Source organism: Diadema antillarum, unplaced genomic scaffold (assembly GCF_040938485.1).
Source record: "Diadema antillarum isolate AM-2024a unplaced genomic scaffold, OU_Dant_1.0 seq00000130_RagTag, whole genome shotgun sequence".
NCBI lineage: Eukaryota > Metazoa > Echinodermata > Echinoidea > Diadematoida > Diadematidae > Diadema > Diadema antillarum.
Window position 1 is genome coordinate 1 of NW_027271208.1, and position 21129 is coordinate 21129.

Sequence of the window (21129 nt, forward strand, 5' to 3'; positions counted from 1 at the left end):
CGCATTGGCATGACGAGTTTGCATAATTCAGACAGTGTCGTGCCGACTTGGGCACGGCATATAAAAAGGGGGCCTCCCCCAACCCCTGGTCATTTTTGGATTGGCTGTGGAAGAGACAACATGCTGAATGCCAGAGACACAATCATTGCAGAGAAGAGAAGATGCCTATACCTGGCAGCTGCTCTAGCCATTGTTGAAGAGCAGCAGAAAAGGCTGGAAGAGGCAGAAGAGCAAGAAAAGGCAACCCCACCTCGAAGAACGTCACAAAGGAATGGCGAGCATGACCAGTGTCCAGGAAGCCCTACAATAATGTATACAATATACTCCCGCACTGACACGAGCGCCACTGTCGCGCAGTAGTCATGAAACTGCTCGTGCCATGCGCAAACTGTTCGCGAAGTGCGTAAACTAGTTGTGAACTGCTCATGCCATCAATGCGTGAAGTACACGTGACCATGTCAGTGGGAAGGCACGGCCACGTTGCGACGCGCACCAATTCGTGAACATGTCGTGAACTACTTGTGAACTCGACGTGAGCTGTTCGTGAACTACTCGTGGCAGTTCGTGACAGTCGTGGCATGGCACGCACTGGCACGCACTGGCACGCATCCTCCCGCATCATCCTGACGAGTTCATGACGAGTTCACGAACAGTTTGCGCATTACACATTGTAGTTCACGATCCGGTCGCGAAATTTTGTCATGACCAAAGTTTTGAACATTTCAAAATTTCTTGTCCCGACATGGCACGCAGTCACGACAGGTTTACGCACACTTCACGCCAGTTTACGACTAGGTTTGCGCACTGGCACGACTCGAGTCGTGCCAATGCGCGCCACAGTCTAGAATCGTGCAAGTGTCAGCCTTGCTTTAGACTAGAGTGAAGACGAAGTTGTGCACTCATCAATCTCACGTCACTCAGTTGCAGTTGTGATGTTTTGACTTACAGTTACATGTAGCTAGCTACGGTTTTGCTTGCTCTCTCTCCTCTGTCCCTTCCGATTAATAGGTGTACAATCCAGTGATAACTTACATACATTAACATGTACAAATTGCTTGTGTCAGGACAGACGTAGGCGTACGCTGGGAGAGTCTCGGAATGTCCTGGATTTTGATCACATGATGTAACCCCGGCGCTGAGCGCTGTAACACAGTAACAGCGTAACACAGTAACAGTAAATTTACCCTTTACGGTACGTATTGGCAATGATTGGGGGTCCGCTGGCTGCGCTGCATGATGCGGTTACAGATGCTGTACTGTTCAACGTCGCCCATCACATCCCCCGAAATGAATGCATGGGACAACGTAATAGGCCCTACTGCAAAGCCAAAAGCTCAAAGCACAGCAGCTGAATCTGCGATTAGATTACGGTCCTTTTAACAAGATCAATTTACATGAAAATCGACCCAGAGTCCTCTAATATGTCAAGAATGATATAGTTTTACCTGATGCACCCCTCTTTGGCAGCATTCGCTTGTAATCTATGGAAGCATAGCCGCCTTTCGGCGGCATATCTTGTCGGAATGACGCCGCCATTTTACTCGCCAAGCTGCTGCTGCACGACGCTCGAATGATCGATTATGAAAAACACATTCGACCGATCAATATTTCAACTTTTTTTTTTTTTTTTTTTTTTTTGAGGGGGGGGGGGGGGGGGGGGGGGAGGGGGTACTGTCCAGTGGGGGCCGGTGCTCCGGGTGGGCCGGTGGCGCGCGGAAAAGGGGCACAGGGGAGTAAAGTAGCCTGCTGGGCGGGGTTTTTTTTTTTTTCTTCTTCTTCTTCTTCTTCTTTTTTTTAAAATTGATAAACTTCAATCAATGGATAGAATGAATGAAAGTGAGTATTAAAAGGTACGTTCTGTTAGGCCAAGTAAAAAAAAGAAAGTAGTTTCTCGTCCGGGTTTTTTGAGCAAGGCGATGAGGGAGGTCCTTACTATTTTGATATTTTACTATTTTTTCGAGGATTGTCAAAATGAAAGTAACATGCGTTTCTCGTCCGGTAATTCTGAGAAAGGTAACGAGAGAGGGCTTTACTATTTTTCTATATCCAATTTATGAAATGAAATATCACTCTGGTATGCGGTAGCTGCGTTATGAGAGACCACTGGTCCCAAGTGTATGTCTTGCCAGCACTCTGTGCATTTTCAAACAAATAGATATAAATATCATGTACCATACTTGAAATGAAACTTCATGCATGCAGAAATACATTTGCTTTTCCTTTCCACTACAGATGTCAAGGGAAAATGACCATCTTAATACTGGTATTTAGTGTTTGTAATGGCATTTCTGATACCAGTGTACTTGCAATTCTGATGTATTGTGCTATTAATTGAAACAGGTATAAAACACTCTATCAACAAATGTACGACTGAAATAAATTCCATGATATTCAAAACACAGCTTTATTTATCATTGGTGTTTGTGACTTTTTGTGTCCACACAGCTGCGCTGTAGGCCTATCTGCATCTCTTCACAGTACAATGTAGCACATTCAAGTGGAAACTGGCTGGTACATGGATGTCAAAATGATACTGTTATGGCATTATAGCATTAAACATTTAAAGATGTTTCTTCATGTTCTAAAAAAGACATTTGATAATCACTCATCATTTGGATAATGAATGATTCAATCACACTACAGGTGATACGACTCACGGCCGTGTCCATGAATTTACATCGTATAAAGAAAAGTATCCCGCAGAAATACGAGACAAACCAGAATCCGTGGAAGAGTTATTCATTTTGTAGATACACCCATTTAATAATCTACATTTGCTGGAAAAGCGCATTCATATTCTCTTCAAAATAGATACTAGTATAAATTATATCGCCGTCAGATGCAACGTTACAGAGCAGAGTGTTTGGGCCTCTACACATTCGAATGTGTTCATGCGTGCGTGCAGACAGCTGACAGACCAGGGGGATGGGGACCCCAAAGAGATTTCTTTGGGGGACCCTGACAGCTACAGTACAGACATACGCGGCCGGCACGGCCACTAATGCACTGGCACCGTACCTTCCGACACTGCACACACATGCACATAGTCACAATGACATGAAAATGTATACATACAAACTCGATACAATCCTCACAAGCATTTGCACAGTACAATTCATCCGCTTAAAATATGAGAAACGGGGAAAAATACGAACAATGCGCGAAATATGCGTGGAATATCAGCGATTGTTCGAAAAAAAATGTTGCCGCTATCGCGTTCACAATGTACCGAGTGCGCTGTACATTGCACAGCCCAGGCCGGCCCGCCGCCCGCCCATCCAACTACAGTTCGACTGCTTTGTGGGTCATTCCTTCTTGCCGAGCTCGCGCAGTGTGAAATGCATGCGTTACGCACTACAGAAGCTACAGCTGTACTAAGTAGAGGACGCAAGGCGTATTTAGCAATGAGAAATCACGATTGGTAGGTGAATTGTCGATATTTTTTTTTTCGGCGGCCGAAAAAATAGTAAATATCAAAAAAAGTCGATGCGGCAACTGAAATTCGATGCGGGCGGGGAGCGGGCTGGGACGAGAATTATGAATTTCTTGGTATTTTCAGCGCCATTTTGAAAATAGTAAATAGTAAAAAAAATCGATGCGGCGGCCAAAATCGATGCGCGCGAGGACGAGAAACTGGTTTCTTTTTTTACTTGGCCTTATTGAGATACTGTAGATTTAATATTTTGCACAACACATATGAATGTATATTGAAAAGGGATTGTTTGTCAGTAAAAAAAAACAAAACAAAACAAAAGCAAAGCTGAAGATGGATTGTGATCTACGTTTGGTGAAATGATTCATCAGAGTGTAAGGATTATGACATTATGAAAAGATATAAAATAATTTGTTTAACGACAACAACAACGACAACAAAAGACTAGGATTTTCTTCCCAACAGTCAAATCCAGGCCTACTAGGCCTATTGTTTTAGTTTATTCAGCTAACCAAGACAACAAATACAACTGTACGCGCGTGTACAAGGCAAACATGTAACTGTCGTTTTCTTTTGGAATTGATAGACACGTTTATTAGGGTGCTGTACATTGTAATATTCCGAAGGTTCGATATTCCGAAGGTTCGTTATTCCGAAGGTTCGTTAATCGGAAACATGCAAATTCCCTACACCTAGAGGTTCGTTAATCCGAAAATGAAAAAGGGTTCGTTAATCCGAACATTTGTGGCGTTATTCCAAAGGTTCGTTATTCGGAAGATTTGTTCATCCGAAAATGAAATTCGGAAAAACGAACATTCGGAATAAGGAATCTTCAGACTGAAGAGCCTTCGGAATAACGAACCTTCGGAATAACGAGCTGTAACCGTTTATTGAATATGCAACAGTTGTTAGATTTGACAACCCTATGGCGTTTGGGTTGTCATGGGCAGCCTGAGAGAGAGAGAGAGAGAGGGAGAAAAAAAAACCCAACTACTGTCTATGAATAGAGTGGAATGCCGGAGGTATATTAACAATATCAATGCATCAAATTATTCATATCCATCTGTAGACCCTCAATTTGAATCTTACATTGAAAGCGAGGTGGCTTGATTATAATCAGGATGCCCCTGATGAACTTGATGATTGCAATGTTAAAACATTAAACTACTGTTTATATCAATCGTGACTATGCTTGCTCGTCAAAACATTGTTATGTTCTTGCCCATATTTTCCATTATTTCATACAGAGCAAATAACAGTCTTACAATGGAATGAAAAACACAGTTTCTGTCGGATATTTCTCTTGGGTTTATAATAATTCGTCGGATGCTAGTCACTTGAACAACGAGCTGCCTTTTCCCGTATGACTCTGAAAACTCAGGGTGGGGATCTTACTTTATTGCGTGTGTCCACTGTGTGTGTGTGTGTGTGTGTGTGTGTGTGTGTGTGTGTGTGTGTGTGTGTGTGTGTGTGTGTGTGTGTGTTATCTGTCTATTATACCTGGTCATATACCGGTACAATAAGTTATGTGAAGATTTATCGAATCGTTGAACGACCATTGTCATCTTTAAGTATAATATCTTATTATCGCAAAATGAGCTACTTAGTTTCTCCGACCAGGCCTGTTCAGTTGAGGTATTTGCAATTGAGGCTGCTGAAAACAAACAACCAAACAAACAAACAAACAGTATGCCCTGATAAGAAAATACAGGATATTTGAAATCAGAATTTCGAAAATATTTGTTGTCATCTCGCAAGGTGTCATTCGAAAGTTTTTTTTTTCTCTATCTTATTGTGGACTTACTTCAGTTTTTGTTTGTAAAAATGTCGCTTGGCCCATTTTGCGATAAAACTCTTTATAATAGATTGAAGAGTTTGTTTGCAAAAACTGATAAGTCCATATTTGCCAAATGGAGATATTTGCGATTAAAGATCAAGAAAAATAAAGAGAATAATAAGACAATTTTTGCTTCTTTTGACCATAACTTCAAAAATGTACCTTTATATGTAGTAACCAATATATCATTTAAAAGGTATTATTTTGTACTTTATGACAGAGACCGTACTTCAAAATCTTCAAAAATGGACTTATCGGTTTTTGCGAACAAACTCTTCTATTTATTATACAAAGTGTATGTAAATGTATGTGTATAAAACATGCTATTATAATAAATTGAAAGATAATAGATACATGCATAGATAGATTTAGGGATGAGTGGATGAATAGAATAGATAGATGTATGTATTAAAAAAAAATAGATGGCTCAAGAGCTAGCTTACTAGAGTCTGTATACACCAAAGAGTATGGTTATTGGAATATACTCTTTGGTACGCAAAAACACTGTACGAGTACCAAAGAGTTTTTCCTCAGTAACAAAAGGTGGTAAGAAAAATCTTTTCGACGAGTACAGAAAAAAAAAAATACCGTACTAAAAGTATTTACGGTGTGAAAAGAATGAGCGCGCCCTCTTGAGATCTAGAGGTCGACGGCGCGTGCGATGGACTCAAAACCACAGAACTCTTATAAGAGTTCTGTGCTCAAAACACAGCATGTCGGCTGGAGGTCACGTTACTCAAATCAATCCCGTCACATGATCATGTGTACTCAAGTGTGTGTACATGTACTCGAAACGACACACTCACTACGGTAACTGTACTCACTACTGTGCTCACGGGTGAATGGATGGAAGAGGTAGCATGCACGACGCAGAGGAAGAGCTACGAGTGACTTGAACTGACGTACATCAGTTCTGAACTACTGGGAATCACATTAATCGCAGTCGGAAATACGTGACAGCACGTCTACTTGCACACAAGAACCTAAAAAGCAGGGCTCGTCATGTCTATCAAAATTCATCGCAAAATGTGCGCCACGTTTTTCGTCCTAATTTTCCTTTTCCTGACGTCTTTGTCACATGTGAATTGTGAGGCCTCCGATGACAATCAACGAAATGTAAGTAAATTTAAATTAATGATAGTTCTAGAGTTGTCTTGAAGTGATAGATTCTACATGTACTAGTAGAACTAGATCTAGGTCCTATATAAATTAGTCTGAATAAAATTTACTCTTCATGGTCTTATTGTCTACTTCTCGACCGTCAGTGCCAGTGGACGGCAGTCAGTCATTGTCAGTAACCTGTTACAGTAGACAGTAGACTCTGAATAGACGATAAAAAAAGAGGAAGCCAAGTCAAATGCAGCATAAATTCTGTATAAACAGATAAACATAACACTTAACAGCTATGAACACTTAAATTTAGCACTGACCAGCTTAAATTACAATCTGTAATTCGTTACCCCCCCCCCCCCCCACATAAACATGCTAATTTGATCATTGTGACATTGTCTTTTGGTGGTTTTACTTCATTTAGGAGTTCCTAGTCTTTAAATCATAATGTTGATTGTGACAGGTATGTTAGTCTGTATGTGAAACCCCAGATGGGTATTAAATTAAATTAGAGTAACATACAGTTTTACTAGAATAGACTGTATCACCAACAAAGGAATGAGTCCCATCCCTTTACTTTTAGCAAGTGCCCATCTGCCATCAAGACAATTGTTACAACAGTCTTGTCTGACTATTGTGGAGTACACCAGCTGTGTTTGGGACCCTCGTACAACAGTTCGGGAAACCCACTCACAAGGGGGGCCCCTCCTTATAAGTAACCCGTCCCCCTTATAAGTAACCCCGTCCCCCTTATAAGTAACCCCCGGGGCACCCCTTATAAGGAGTCTCCACGCTTTTTTGCAATGCAACGCGAAAATGAAAGGACTGCGGCAATTCGCTTGATTATGTCCATAAAGCTTCACAAGTTTCCTAGTTACTCACGAAATTTGAGCAAAATCGGTTTGAGGCATCATATCTAAAATCATTGATTTAAATGCGATGTCAAACAACCCATGCGAACGCTGAAATGCGAGCGATTACTGGCGTGAGTGTCGCCAGGCGCGGCGGCGCGGCAATGCTTGAGTGCAGACGTGGCGTGTACTCGCCACGTCTGCACTCAAGCATTGCCGCGCCGCCGCGCCTGGCGACACTCACGCCAGTAATCGCTCGCATTTCAGCGTTCGCATGGGTCGTTTGACATCGCATTTAAATCCATGATTTTAGATATGATGCCTCAAACCGATTTTGCTCAAATTTCGTGAGTAACTAGGAAACTTGTGAAGCTTTATGGACATAATCAAGCGAATTGCCGCAGTCCTTTCATTTTCGCGTTGCATTGCAAAAAAGCGTGGAGACTCCTTATAAGGGGTGCCCCGGGGGTTACTTATAAGGGGGACGGGGTTACTTATAAGGGGGACGGGTTACTTATAAGGAGGGGCCCCCCTTGTGAGTGGGTTTCCCGAACTGACAAAGAGGAACAAAACCAAGGTCGAATCAATCCAATGCAGTGCTATCTGCTTTGTACACTACTCGCGAGAAAGCAGTGTTACTACCACACCACGCTAGAGCAGCTGAAGTGGGACTCTCTCAAACACCGGAGAAACCAAAACCACATTGCCAACAATCTCATTGACATGATCCCTGATGTGATGATTAATTGATTCCACTCAGCACTCAAACTAGCGGACACAAGAGGTTTATCATTCCCAGAATCTGCATATGTACAAAATGTATCACTACTGAGAGGGATGTTTTTCCCAGACACCATCCGCCTGTGGAACCACCTGCCTCAAGATGTAGTGAACTTGACATCACTTGACATCTAGATCAAAGATCAAAGATGTCACTTTCAACTAGCTACTCATGGCAGAACAGAATGATCTTAACAACTTTTTTTAAAAAGAAATAGCCTATGTTTATATTTTTTGTGCACTTTTATGCCTTGAGTCTCATGTTTATTAGTGTCACGTAGGAGAGCCCACCAAGGGTGCGAGTACAATAATCTCAGGAGGTTCTGCACAGTAATTTTACAGGAAGAAGAAGAAGAATCTACACGTAGATCTAGAGTCCAGTAGAAAGTCTAGACCAGAGAAGTCTAGAACCTGCTGTCTACTGAGTGTAAATACTACTAAGTACTGTACTAGAATCTAATTATCTAGTCCAGAACTACATGTAGAGACTTGTATAGTATCTACTATAGTAGCGTAGGTTAGACTTTAGAGTCCAGTTTCTAGATACATCTAACATGACACTGTCTGCCGTCTCTGAATAGAATCTGTCTACTGCAGTTTAAGAAAGCAGAGACTCCACATCTTTCATGATACCTAGAAATTTACTACATGTATGTTACTGGTACACACAGTAGGCCTACAAATTCAATACCTGACACTGACAGTGCTAAAAAAAAGTAAAATAAATATATTTGCAATTCAAGAAAAAACATTCTAAAGCACAACGTATTTAAATGTTGAAAAATGTTAGAAATGTTGGTCTTGGGGTGGTGACAGGCGACAAATCTGACCAAAGTTTTGTTGTATTTTCAACACAAAGTGATATGTACATTGTATGACAGCTCCCTCATATCAAAAACAACAAAAAACCTCACCATACCCCTATAGTGCCCTGCCTGTTTTCCTAATGCATTCTAAAAAGAAATGAGATCATCAACTGATTGGCATCTCACGTACTGGATCGAATGGTGGAAAGTTCAGTGAAAAGAATGTCATGTTGTTTCATTTTTATGCCTCCGCCACGAAGTGGTGCCGGAGGCATTATGTTTTCGGGTTGTCCGTCCGTCCGTCCGTCCTTCCGTCCGTCCGTCCGTCCGTCCGTCCTTCCGTCCGTCTTTCCGTCCGTCCGTAATGAATTTTGTGGACAAGGTAACTATCAAAAGCTGTTGAGGTATCCTGATGAAACTTGGCATGTATGTGTATTAGGGGGTGAAGTTGTGCCTATCAACTTTTGGGTGCACGTGCTCAAGGTCAAAGGTCAAAAGGTCAAGGTCAAATACATAAAATTTCACTATTTCCACCATATCTATGCAATGCCTGAAGATATTTTCTTGAAACTTAGTGTATACATGTATTACCCAATTTAGATTCTCTGGTGAAAGTTTGGGTCATGAGGTCAAAGGTCAAAGGTCAAAAGGTCGAGTAAAAGTATTAAAACTTCTTTTTTTTCTCTGTAAATTGGAAAATTGTTCAAGGTATCTTCATGGAACATAGTATATATACATGTACTGACTGGCAGTGATTATCTAGAGAATGTAGGGTTCATGGGGTCAAAGGTCAGGGGTCAAAGGTCAAGTGCAACACTTCAAAATTTTACTATTTCCCTCATGTTCATGCAATGCCAGCAGGATTAGTATTTTTTTTTACACTTGGTGTATGCATGTGTAACCTAATAGAAATTCTCTGGAGAGTTTTTTTTTCTTTTTCTTTTTTTATTGCCTCAAAGGTCAAAAGGTCAAAGATCAAGTGAAAGTGCTGAACTAACTTTTTCCTCCATATCTCGGAAGTGGCTCAATTTATCGTGAAACCTACTGCATATCTATGCATGTTCTACCTGAAAGTGATTATCTTATGAATTTTAGGGTCTAAGGCCAGATGAACATGGTAACAATTTACTATTCAGTACAGAAATTGCACTTTTTCTCCATACCGGTACCATGAAAATTACTCAATGCATAAATGTATGAATGGGTCAAAGTCAAGTTAAAGTCCTTAAATCCCCAAATACATGCTCTCCTATTCATCCAATTAAACCAAGTTCAAGGAAGGTGAACATTCAACACATTTCTGACAAACTTGTCATTTCAATATTTTGCCAGTTTTGTGAAAATGTAATCACACATTGTCCACATGGACTATCTAGACCTATTAGGAGAATCATGCATTATGGCGGAGGCATACCAGTCGCCATAGCGACATTTCTAGTTTGTATCATGGTCTAGCTGGACTACTGTAGATCTGTGTACATGTGTACTATGATACTAGAATTATGTGTAGTGATGTGCTTTTATGTGTCCTGAAAGTGATTTGTGTAAATATTATATTTGCTATGCTGAGTGTAAAGAAAGATAGAAATATATTTCTAATGGAATTGAATGAAAGTCACCATTGACCTTTTGCTTCCTGGTTCAGATAGTATGACATGTGACTTCCTGGCCTCCTTAACAATAGCCACTCTTTGGTAAACAAACCTACATGTCCTTTCTTTCTGTCGTGTTCAAAATACTTATACTGTAGTCCACGCCAAATTTTTACAGATTTGGCACACAAAAACCAGTATTACAAACAACCTTTACAGTGTACAATCTTCGAATCAATATGCACAACTCTTCAACTTTGCATTTCTCATCCTACTGTAAGAGCTGAAATTTTTGCGTACCATGGTACAGATTTTTTCGCGAATTGCTACTTGGAGGACATTTTCGCGCGTTGTTAATTTCGCGGTTGCGAGGGTCTAACTGAACTTAGCTATTTGCGCGTTGTTATTTTCGCGGCTCAAAGGCGATTCGCGAAATTCGCGAAAATAAAACCACCGCGAAAATTTCAGCTCGTACAGTATTGTATTGTACACCATGTTTGAATAAGGTTTTGATTTTGATATTGAATTCATAGGTATAACAGAATGGAGTCAGACAGCAAATAACTGTAGAGCCAGAGGTTTTGTCAAGAGCTGACCTGAAATAACAGAGATTATAGAATTTGCAAATTTTACTGATTTTCAATAAGTACACTGTATACTACAGTGGAATTTACCATGGATTGGGAGGAAGGATAATGCCATCAACACACGAGTCTTTCATTAACCTGAACATAAATCACCAGTGTAAAATCCCCCTTTTTTCATTTTTTCAATCTCTTTTTTTTTTAATTTACAAAGTGAGAATGTAAGTAAGTGTCCTTTGTAGCATATTTATATGTACTGTAATTGTATTTTTGTGATAACTGCAGATACTGATGATGTATGCAGGAAGGAGGATGTTTTCACAGTTTTCTGTACAAACCATGACGGCAGGAAGTTGTGAGCTCAATACATTTTCCTGTACCGGTATTATCTTTCCAGTTAAATTCCTACAATCAAATGAGTTTGTACTCATAACCGCTACGTGGAGATGAATACAGATGAAGATATAATTTCCATCTGTGCACACTAGGTTGTCAGAGATAGTAGCGACTGAAAAGAGGTGATAGATTTTTTGTCATGCTCTGCAGTCTGACACCTGAGGATGTATGTTTAAAACAGATGTGGAGGAGCAAGCACATGTTACTTGTACTTTCAGTACCGGTACATGTGTACAAGTGACACTTTAAATGCATCTTTTTGTTTACAATGTGTGTCCTCTTTTTTCTTTTTTTTTTTCTTTTTTTTTGGGGGGGGGGGGGGGGGGGTGAGAGGGAGAAGGGGAGGGAGGGACCACAATCTGCAATTTGATGATGTAGGGAAATGAAAAAATCTGAAGAAAATGCTTTTGACATGTCCTGCCATGGCTGAGTGATTTATTTATCTTGACCTATTGGCTTTATGTTAAAATGGTAGTCAATTGATGTTTACGGGATCCCTTTTTTTGTTTGTTTCGTTTTGTTATCTACATGTGTAGATCACAGTGACTTACAATGACGGCTGTGACATTCCAGAGTGTGAGGGGGTCAATGGCACCTTCTACAACCTTGTCCACTACAGAGCGAAGGGGAGCTCAGACGCCATCCACTTTGTCTGGGCCTCCGTGGGAGCGCCCGGTCTTCTGATGGTGAGAACCAGTCTGGAGGCGAGGCTAAAGGTGGACTGGAAGAAGATGGTGAAGATGAGCGCTGATGCCATCAAGTTTGACCCAGCCAATGAGGTGTACGCATCCAGTGCTGTTGTCCTGTCAAGAGTAAGACCCCCTATATAGAGTGTGTTTCTTTGCTTGTTCCATTGCCCTGATGTTTTTCTTTTTTTTTTTGTTTATCTAGTTGTCCTTCGACAGTTTACAAGATTAGAGTCACAATTTAATCAGTGATGACTTCATGGTTTCCAATGGAAAGTGTAATAATTCACTATTGAAACCTGCCAAGAATATATCTTGTTATAATACATTTTTAAAACTATGAATTGCTTACTATGTGTTATGTTCTTGTGTCAAAGTATTTTCTATTTTTCTTTGACTTCATCCAATGCCGAGCGGGTGTGAGATTGAATTTTATTATACACATTTGAGCAATACCTAGACCTGTGCACATATCTTCAGTAGAGTGGTCATGTCTTTTTTCACAGGTATGTTTGTTTCATACTTACCACCGTAGGGAAGCTATAAATGGCATAATGAAAGGTTTGCCTATTTGCTTATACACACACGCTTTGTTGAAATGGCAGCTGTACCATTTTCCGTCAATCATGTTATAAATGCTGTCTGCCAAATCACCTACAGCTGTATTGTACCATTAAATATGTTGTATACCTTGCTTGATGAATCCTCGATTCTGATTGATCGAAATTGGGGGCATGAATGCAACAATTGCCTTCAGTTGTTCAAAAATAGTACTAAACTGCCCCATAGTACTAAACTGTCCTCTTTTTGGTATGTTCCTACATGTACTGTGAACATTTGGCTTCGTAGCACAAGACGTGCAACATGATATTTTGCAATTGGTATTAAGGTAAAGTTCCTTTTAATTCTAGTTGGTGTATAATGCAGATATGGACTGCTCTTATAGTAGGGGCATTGTTTATATCATCACTGTCCCCCAAAACAGTCCATATCTGTATACTATTACCAGTCTCAACATCTTTTTTCACTTTTGTACTACCACACACAGATCATAGAGTATGATGACCCCAATGACACGGCTGAAATCACCAACATCACAAATCCTGTCAACACTGATAATTTGACGTGGTCAAATGTCACCATATTTAGAAACAACAACACAGCTGTCTTTACGACTGAGCTAGATGATGCAATAGCCGCTACCAACGGGTCTTTATCCATAGAGGTAAGAAATTTGTATTTTATTTTATTTTTTGTAAGTGAAGGGGCAATTATAGACACTGTAAAACAAACAGGTTGAAATAGAATGGGCTAAGGTTATAAAAATTAGATGATTTTCTTGAAAAATGGTAGTTGCTGCAATTATCTTTGGCAGTTAATGTGAAAATAAGCTGACGTTTCCCTGTAGAGAATACCTTGGTATTGATTATATCACTTATTTTGTGCATTGTCCCCTGGCCTAGTACATTGGCTGTTTTACAATTATAACACAAAGCTGTGATAATCATTCAAATAGTATTTGTATCTCATTCCTTTTGAGTCAGCAATCTTGTAACTTCTAAAGGAAATTGAATAATATCCCATAAAAACTGGGAAAAAAAAGCCACACCACCCAGTGCTCACTCTAATTGTTTTCACAAATCTTCTATATTTATGAGTAAAACCTCTTAAATTTTTCAGTCATTTTCAAGACATGCACTGAAATATTTTCACTATGAGAACTGATTTTAAAAAGTTAAAATATGAAATGAAATGCCAGTCAATACTAATGCTTGGCAAAAGAAGGAGCAAGTTTATTAATGTTCTGAGAATTCATAATTTGTTAATGTACAAACACATGCTTTAATAATAGATACGTGTTTTCCATGTATCATTGATGTGCCTAAAACAAACTGCATTAGAAATATGTACTGTATACACCATATATTTTGCAAGTCTATTTTTTTTTTTCAATGAATCAGGACTTCCCGACCATGTTGTTTGTTTGTTTGCTCATTTTCCATCTGAGAAGATGGCTGGATAGCCCATATTCAGCTACGTTAAGCTGGTCTTCCATGGGGTCCAGTTGGATTTGAGGTGGGACCACTTCACCGCGTTAAACACCCTGCTCTTTACGATGAATGAATGAAGCGGGATCTTTTACGTGCATGAGTTGTTACTCTCTCATACACGGGACCTCCATTTTATGTCCTATCCAAGGGACAGAGTGTTTTGCCTCTTGCTAGAGGGGATGGTATGCTTACACACAACATTGCTCAGTCCAGACTCGGTTTCAAACCCGGGCTGCGTGATCATGAAGCAGACGCGCTATCGACTGATCCAACTCACCGCCCTATGTTGCGAGTGGTTAAATCTATAATCGTGGAGTACATTACTGAGTGGAGAAATGTACACGTATGCGTGCATGTTACATTCATGTTGGGATCAGAGTTATTGTTACGCATGCTTTTTAATTTCATGAACAGCACTTGATTCATGAAATACTGCATACACAGAATATTTTGTGAGATTTTTATTTATTTTTTTTTTAGTCAGGTGCTAATCGCGATTTAAAAACATATGAAAATATCAACCCTGATCCTGACATGAATGCGACCTGTACGCATACATTTCTCCGTTTGGTGCTGTACTCCACATCACAACTTTAACCACTCTTGAAATTGTCAGGAAAGTCTGTTTCGCAAAAAATGAATAAATAAATAAATAAATAAATAAATAAATAAATAAATAAATAAATAAATAAATAAATAAACTTGCCGAATATATGGTGTATACAGTAGGCCTATACAGCGGATACAGTAAATATCTGTGAAAACTTCATGAACCAAGAGAATCATGCAAACTGCGGTTCTCTATATGCAGGTCCAGACAGCAGGAATGGAAGGGAGAATGGAGGAATTGCCTCATCTGCAGCACACGCGCAACACTACCGAATTTTCGCTGATCCTCGATAACTTACAACAGACTTTCAACCATTCGAGATTCGCCATAGAACTCCTCTTAGTCCGGAACCAGGAAATGGAGAAGGATTCGGAAATCAAAATGAAAATCAACCCTAGTATTGATGATGAACACACTCCAGCAGTATTCGAAGTGAGTGCATACAATGGAATTGAATAAACATCAACAAGTACATTACAGGGGAATCTCAATATAATGAGGATCTAAAAGCCATGACAATTATCTTGTTATAACAGGTTTCTCATTATATCAGAACAAAGAAGTATAAAGACTTGTAACCTACAAAATCACCTTGTTATACGAAAGTTTTGTTATAAATATGCAACCGTTTTATAATGAGGTTCCACAAAGCCCAAAAAGGACAGTCAATAGCAATTACATTGCTGAGAGTATCTTTCAGTATTCTTTCAGTCTCACGATCATCACCATGTGAAGGGCCAGTCATATTTTGGTGAAAGTATAAATTTCAGATTTTTGTAATTTGAACACTTTGTGTTTGCGGTGGAATGATAATCCCTATACACAATGTACAATTTATGTTGGCTCTATTTCTGTCTTGCCTCACTTTACTCAAGTACCACTTGTAGTATTGTTTCTAGAATGAGCCCTTGGTGCCTGATGCTTGAGCATTGTGCTTTAACCCATTGAGGACGAGTCCCGAGTATACTCGGGCAGGTGTCTATGGGAATTGCATGTTGTAGCAAAATCAGTCCATCCTCAACGGGTTAAATAGAAATATCTCAATGCAATTTGAGCCACGTACACTTCTTATGTCACAATGTCTGTCACAAGATACCACACATGATTTGCGGCACTCTCTGAGAACAATAAAAGTGTTAAACATACAGGGTTGGGTATCCTTTGACTTCATTACTGTTTTGTTTTCTGTTTGAATGTTTTTTACAGACATACGAAGTATTATTAAATAGAACAAGTACATCCAAACAAGGAAGCTATTTGCAGTGGAAACCGGTGGTGTATACAATGCGTGATCGTGAGACAGGAAATTCTAAGCTGGTGAGTACTTTTCTCACTTCCAGGATATTACGGATGCCCAACTTGGTGCAGACTTGTGTAGCATTTGGGAGAAGTTATACAACTGTATATTTCCATCTGTTTTGAATTTTTCAATGATTGTTCTGGTAAATACATTCTGCTGACTTCCTCATGTTGTTTATGTAGACTTGACACAGTGAAGAGTAACTCTTGTCTGAAAAAAAAAGGAAGAAGTAAATTTCAGAATGAAAAAAGCAAAATGCTCAAAGCTATCCATGTAGCTGTTTCCAAAACTTTCAAACAGTATAAATAATTTGATTATGTTTTCACTCAAAATTGCTCATATAGAACTGCTCTTGTTCTGTAGGCTTCCACTTTATATGCAGTCATATGTGTTTGTATTTGGAATTAGGGTGTAGGTGAGTATGTCCCACCATATGGTTTGTTCAAGTTCTTGAATTCTTGCTTTCCTGGTATATTTATACCAACAGTTCCTTGAGTATGAAATGGAGATATCATGATATTATTGTCATTGTGACTGATATGTGTTGCCTTTGTCTAATACCAGCACTGTCGTGTCCTTATAATCAACTAGAGAAGCACTCTGAGAGCGCAGACCTCCGCCAAGCATGCAGCCCATTTCCACCCGCACTGATCTTCTTCTTCCACAGAGATCAGTGATTTCCACCCATACGTACTGCATTGTGTGCTGAAAGCCGCCCGATTTTCCAATATAGAAGCCTTTGTTACGTCATAAACCCTCAGCTGCACCGCGCGCCTCGCCCTAGCAGAAACTAGAGCACGCACTTATAGTGCGCGCATGCAAACCTCAAATACACGCAGCCTGAACTCCCAAGTTCATTGACCCTACCTGCCAAAATATCAAAAATCCTTCATAAATTCCCCCAAAATTCTCGGATCACTACCAAAAGTTAATTGTTTGTTACTTGTGTCATTCTAAACCTTTCCTGCAAGTTTCATCTCAATCCGCTGACTACTTTTTGAGTTATTTTGCACACAGACTACTTTTTGAGTTATTTTGCACACAGACAAACGAATGAATGAACGAACAAACGAACGAACGAACTAACTAACTAACTAACTAACAAACCAACGGTAACGAAAATATGACCCCCCCCCCCCCTTGGCGGAGGTAATTAGCCATATTATGTGATCATTGTTACTTGACAGACATTCTTTCTATTCACAATGAACATACAAGACATGGAAACTGAGACCAATGGTAATGCAAGTTGTACATCTTTTTTTTTTTCTCTGCAGACGAAGGTGTACGAGTTAAATGAAAACGCAAGCGAGCTCTATATACCAAACTACAGTGTGGCACAAGCATACTATGGAGGTGATTTTGTGAAGGTTTTGGATGTCCGCGGTTTCAATATATCATTTGGTGTTTCAAAGGACAAGTTTTACAACAACACAAAGTACTACGTGTGGTAAGTTGTTGACATGTGAATCCCAGTTTATTATGTCAGGGTCTCAATGTTCCTCCATTGAATCTCATTTTGTACATTGTACATACAGTTTGTCACAAAAAAAAAAAAACACAAAAAAAATCTTAATCAGGTTTTTGCATTGATAACTTTCAAAATGATTCAACAATCTGAATGCTGTTTCAGGGAATTAAACTATAACATCTTACCTACATTTTGCAGAAAACCCCATTCAATTTGGTTAAGTGGTCACAGAGTAATGTGGATCATTGTAAAGCATGTCATGGGCCTGTTTCTTCCAAGTTCTGCACTTGGATGCTCTTGGAAGATCTGTCAACATAATGGACAAAACTTGAAGGAAAGGGATTCCTGACATGCTCTACAAACATCCTCATTTCTCTTTGACCACTGAAGCGAATAGGATAGGGTTTTCTGTAAGATGTGGGTAATAAGTTATAGTTTCACACCTTGAAATTGTATTTGGATTGATTTGCTATTTTAACACTTTGCACAATGATTTTACAATGCATTTTTTTGCACCATTTCTTAAATTTTTTCATTGAAATCTTCCACATATTTTGAGACCAAATTCAGGATGTCTGGGTACACCGTTCCAAAGTTATGTATTGTTTTGTACATGAATGCATGTCGGCCCGAAAACAGCTCAAATTTGTGATATATTGTCTGCAGATCCAATGCAAATTGTGTGGGTTGTTTTTTTTTTTTTTTTGGGGGGGGGGTTAAATTGACATGAGTTAGATTTTTCACCTTTTGATTATTGAGAGTTATTGATTCTAATGTGAATAAGCTAAAAAAAGCAATGAAAAACAAAAGTTTAAAAAACCCAATATAATTCATCTAGAGAAATTAACAAAGCAATAAAAAACAAAAGATATTATTTTGATCATGCTATTCTTTTTTTTAATGTGAGTTGAGGAATACTGACACAAGAAGGTTGTGATGTCACAATACTGCAGCGATATTGAAATATACAGTGCACTCCCGCTATAACGAACATGGTTACAACAGAATTCTGGTTACAATGAAGTAAAAATTCAGGCTGCAACATCATCCATGCTTTGTTTTTTTATTGTTAATTTGTTCGGTTGTAACGAAATTTCGATGTAACGAAAGAGAACTGCCAGTCCCCAGGACTTTGATTATAATGGGAGTCCACTGTGTCTGTAAGTAGAGATTTACATTTTTGGTGAAATATATGTATTTTCTGAACTTGTTACTGTGATAGGTGAAGGTAAATGCTACAAATGTACTATCCATGCCTCCTAGAGAAGGTAGATTAATTGCTCTATGTTTAATATAGAAAACATACTTTTATTGAAATTCTTTCAATTTTTTTTGTCTAGAGATCATTGGTTTGTTCTGACAATACAAATTGCGCGATCATGACCTCATACATACATATTGAGCAAACTATTTGTGCAAACCACTAATGTTTGTACAGCCATCTGTACAAGTAGTTCAGTAATTACATTTAAAGAGGATTGATAAACCGAACCATCTTTAACATGTCTGTATCCTGTATGAGTATTTTTATGATCTATTGAAACTACATTGTTTCGAATGTGTCATGGCTGGGGATAGATACAAGTGTACCTGTACTGTTTTCATTGTTGATTCATATCCTGCTTCTTTTCTCTACAATCAAACAGATCCTTGGGACATGGGCTTGTCCTGTATCAAAGCATGTTCCAATATTAGCATTTGGGCTTACTTTGACACACTTGTAAACACCCAGTCACAAATAATTTGCATGGCTGAATAGCAAGGAATGGAATGAAATTTTGACAGAGGGGTAAATTAATTAGGGTATGAGTGATAACAATATTTGATTGATGATCTTGTACCTTGTTTTGCACTGGAAAAACATATCTTCCAGTGTCCCATTCAATATCACCCAATATGATATATTTGTACTTATAAGAAAAGCATCAGAAGTCATAATAGGAGGTATTATCTTTGTTGTTATCTTTGATGTTTTGATTATTACTATATTGATTGTTATCAGAATGATGATCATCAATAGCTGTACAGTGGATTCCCATTATAACGAAGTTCTCGGGACCGGCAGTTTTCTTTCTTTTTTTTTTATCAAAATTTCTTTATAGCCGAACGAACAAATAAAAATACATAAAGTGGATAACGTTATGGCCCTAATTTTTACTTCGTTATAACCGGAATTTCCTTATAACCGCATTCGTTATAACGGGAGTGCACTGTATATTATGGACTGTATAGCAATTTTTTGCTGAAATAATCTACTTTGATGATCATATTTAGAATCTTTAATGTGAAAGTTGGTGTCCTTTCCACCTCAACTGGTTTTAAATAATCTCATGCCAGAATTTTTGATTATTTTTCTGCCTCTTTATTCACCTTCCCCCATCGCTAGGAGTAGCACCATGGGGTATGGATCGCCGCCCTCGGAGGGTCTCTCCATTCTCGTTATATCCATCATATCAGCTGGTCTGGGCATCCCCGTCATTCTCATGATTGTGGGCGGGGTCTACGTCGCCTGCCAACGAAGGCTAGCTACTCGCAGCGGTGGAACGTCCAAATACGTCTCGATAAACAGCTAATACGACGGGGGCCCCCCTCTGCCAACTGTGTGTGAATTAAATTCGCTTTAGCAACCGCTGGACTTTAAGTGGTCATTTCTGACCTAGTGATCATGAGGCTGTCAAAGATGGCAGACATGCCGGAGGACAATAGTATGGACATTGATAGAATCAAATCAGGGACAAGACATTGTAGCTCTACCAAGAGGTGATAATTGGCACTCTGTCCACTTCTTGATCTGGTGGCTAGTTTTTCAGTTGAGGAAGTACAATTTTTTTTTGTTTTTTGAAGCAATTGAAATGCACGCAGAAAGGACATCATTATCACATATGCATACTGACATTTCAAGATTCCATCCATGAATGATTCTTTGCTGGGTTGATTCATAGTCATTTTCTTCATTTCCACTTGAAGAAATACGATGTTTTTGTCTGCCCAGTGTGGATGGATGACGAAAAGATCACGAAGTCTTCAAGATCTTAAACTTTGTGATCTCTTGCCGGCGTGTCCTTGACTATTGTCACATAACCATACTGACATTGAAAGATTCCATCCGCTCTGAGTCTTTGCTGATGTAACCAGTATTCCAGCAGTCCCAGCTTTTACTTGTTGAGTCCATTTGAAATCAATTTTCCTACTTATTATCCTCTCCTTTGTCACTGCATCTTGCATAGTTGTAATGAATTCACTTGAAAAATGGTATCTGAATATTGATTCTTTGATGATATTTTTCTCAATTGTACTGTATATGGCATAATTGGATTGGCATGTGTTTGTTACTTTAAACTCACATGCCATCTTATCAACTTTCTCTTGGTAGAGACAGATTTTCTTTTAAAACTCCATCATAATTATCTGTGTTGATTTTTTTTTTTTTCAAAATCCGTTTGGATTTAACATGAAACTTCAAACAGGAGGACTTCAATTGCAATCAGGTAATTTATTTATTTATCTTTTTTTTTTCTTTTTGCTGGTTAGGTTTAAACAATTCTCCTGTGCAAACTTCTCTTTTAAAGCATGAAAATTATCATCTTTTTCAGTCAAGTGGTCATTGTCTTTTTGCATCTAA

At 39.0% G+C, this 21129-nt stretch overlaps 1 protein-coding gene across 1 annotated transcript; it reads left to right on the forward strand.

Moving 5' to 3' along the window:
• The first annotated feature begins 6161 nt into the window (after positions 1 to 6161).
• Positions 6162 to 20699, forward strand: LOC139727404 (glycosylated lysosomal membrane protein B-like). Its single transcript, XM_071638360.1, has 7 exons — positions 6162 to 6386; positions 11926 to 12201; positions 13124 to 13300; positions 14938 to 15168; positions 15943 to 16053; positions 17314 to 17486; positions 19894 to 20699. The coding sequence occupies exons 1-7, from the start codon at positions 6273 to 6275 to the stop codon at positions 20078 to 20080; spliced, it is 1269 nt and encodes a 422-aa protein (XP_071494461.1). The 5' UTR covers positions 6162 to 6272; the 3' UTR covers positions 20081 to 20699.
• Positions 20700 to 21129: the final 430 nt, after the last annotated feature.

What these genes read in the sequence shown, in the direction of transcription:
- LOC139727404 (XM_071638360.1), top strand. Translation starts at nt 6,273, where the DNA reads ATGTCTATCAAAATTCATCGCAAAATGTGCGCCACGTTTTTCGTCCTA. An exon ending in ACGGGTCTTTATCCATAGAG is followed by an intron (nt 13,301 to 14,937) that starts GTAAGAAATTTG and finishes CTCTATATGCAG; the next exon opens with GTCCAGACAGCAGGAATGGA. An exon ending in AACACAAAGTACTACGTGTG is followed by an intron (nt 17,487 to 19,893) that starts GTAAGTTGTTGA and finishes CCCCATCGCTAG; the next exon opens with GAGTAGCACCATGGGGTATG.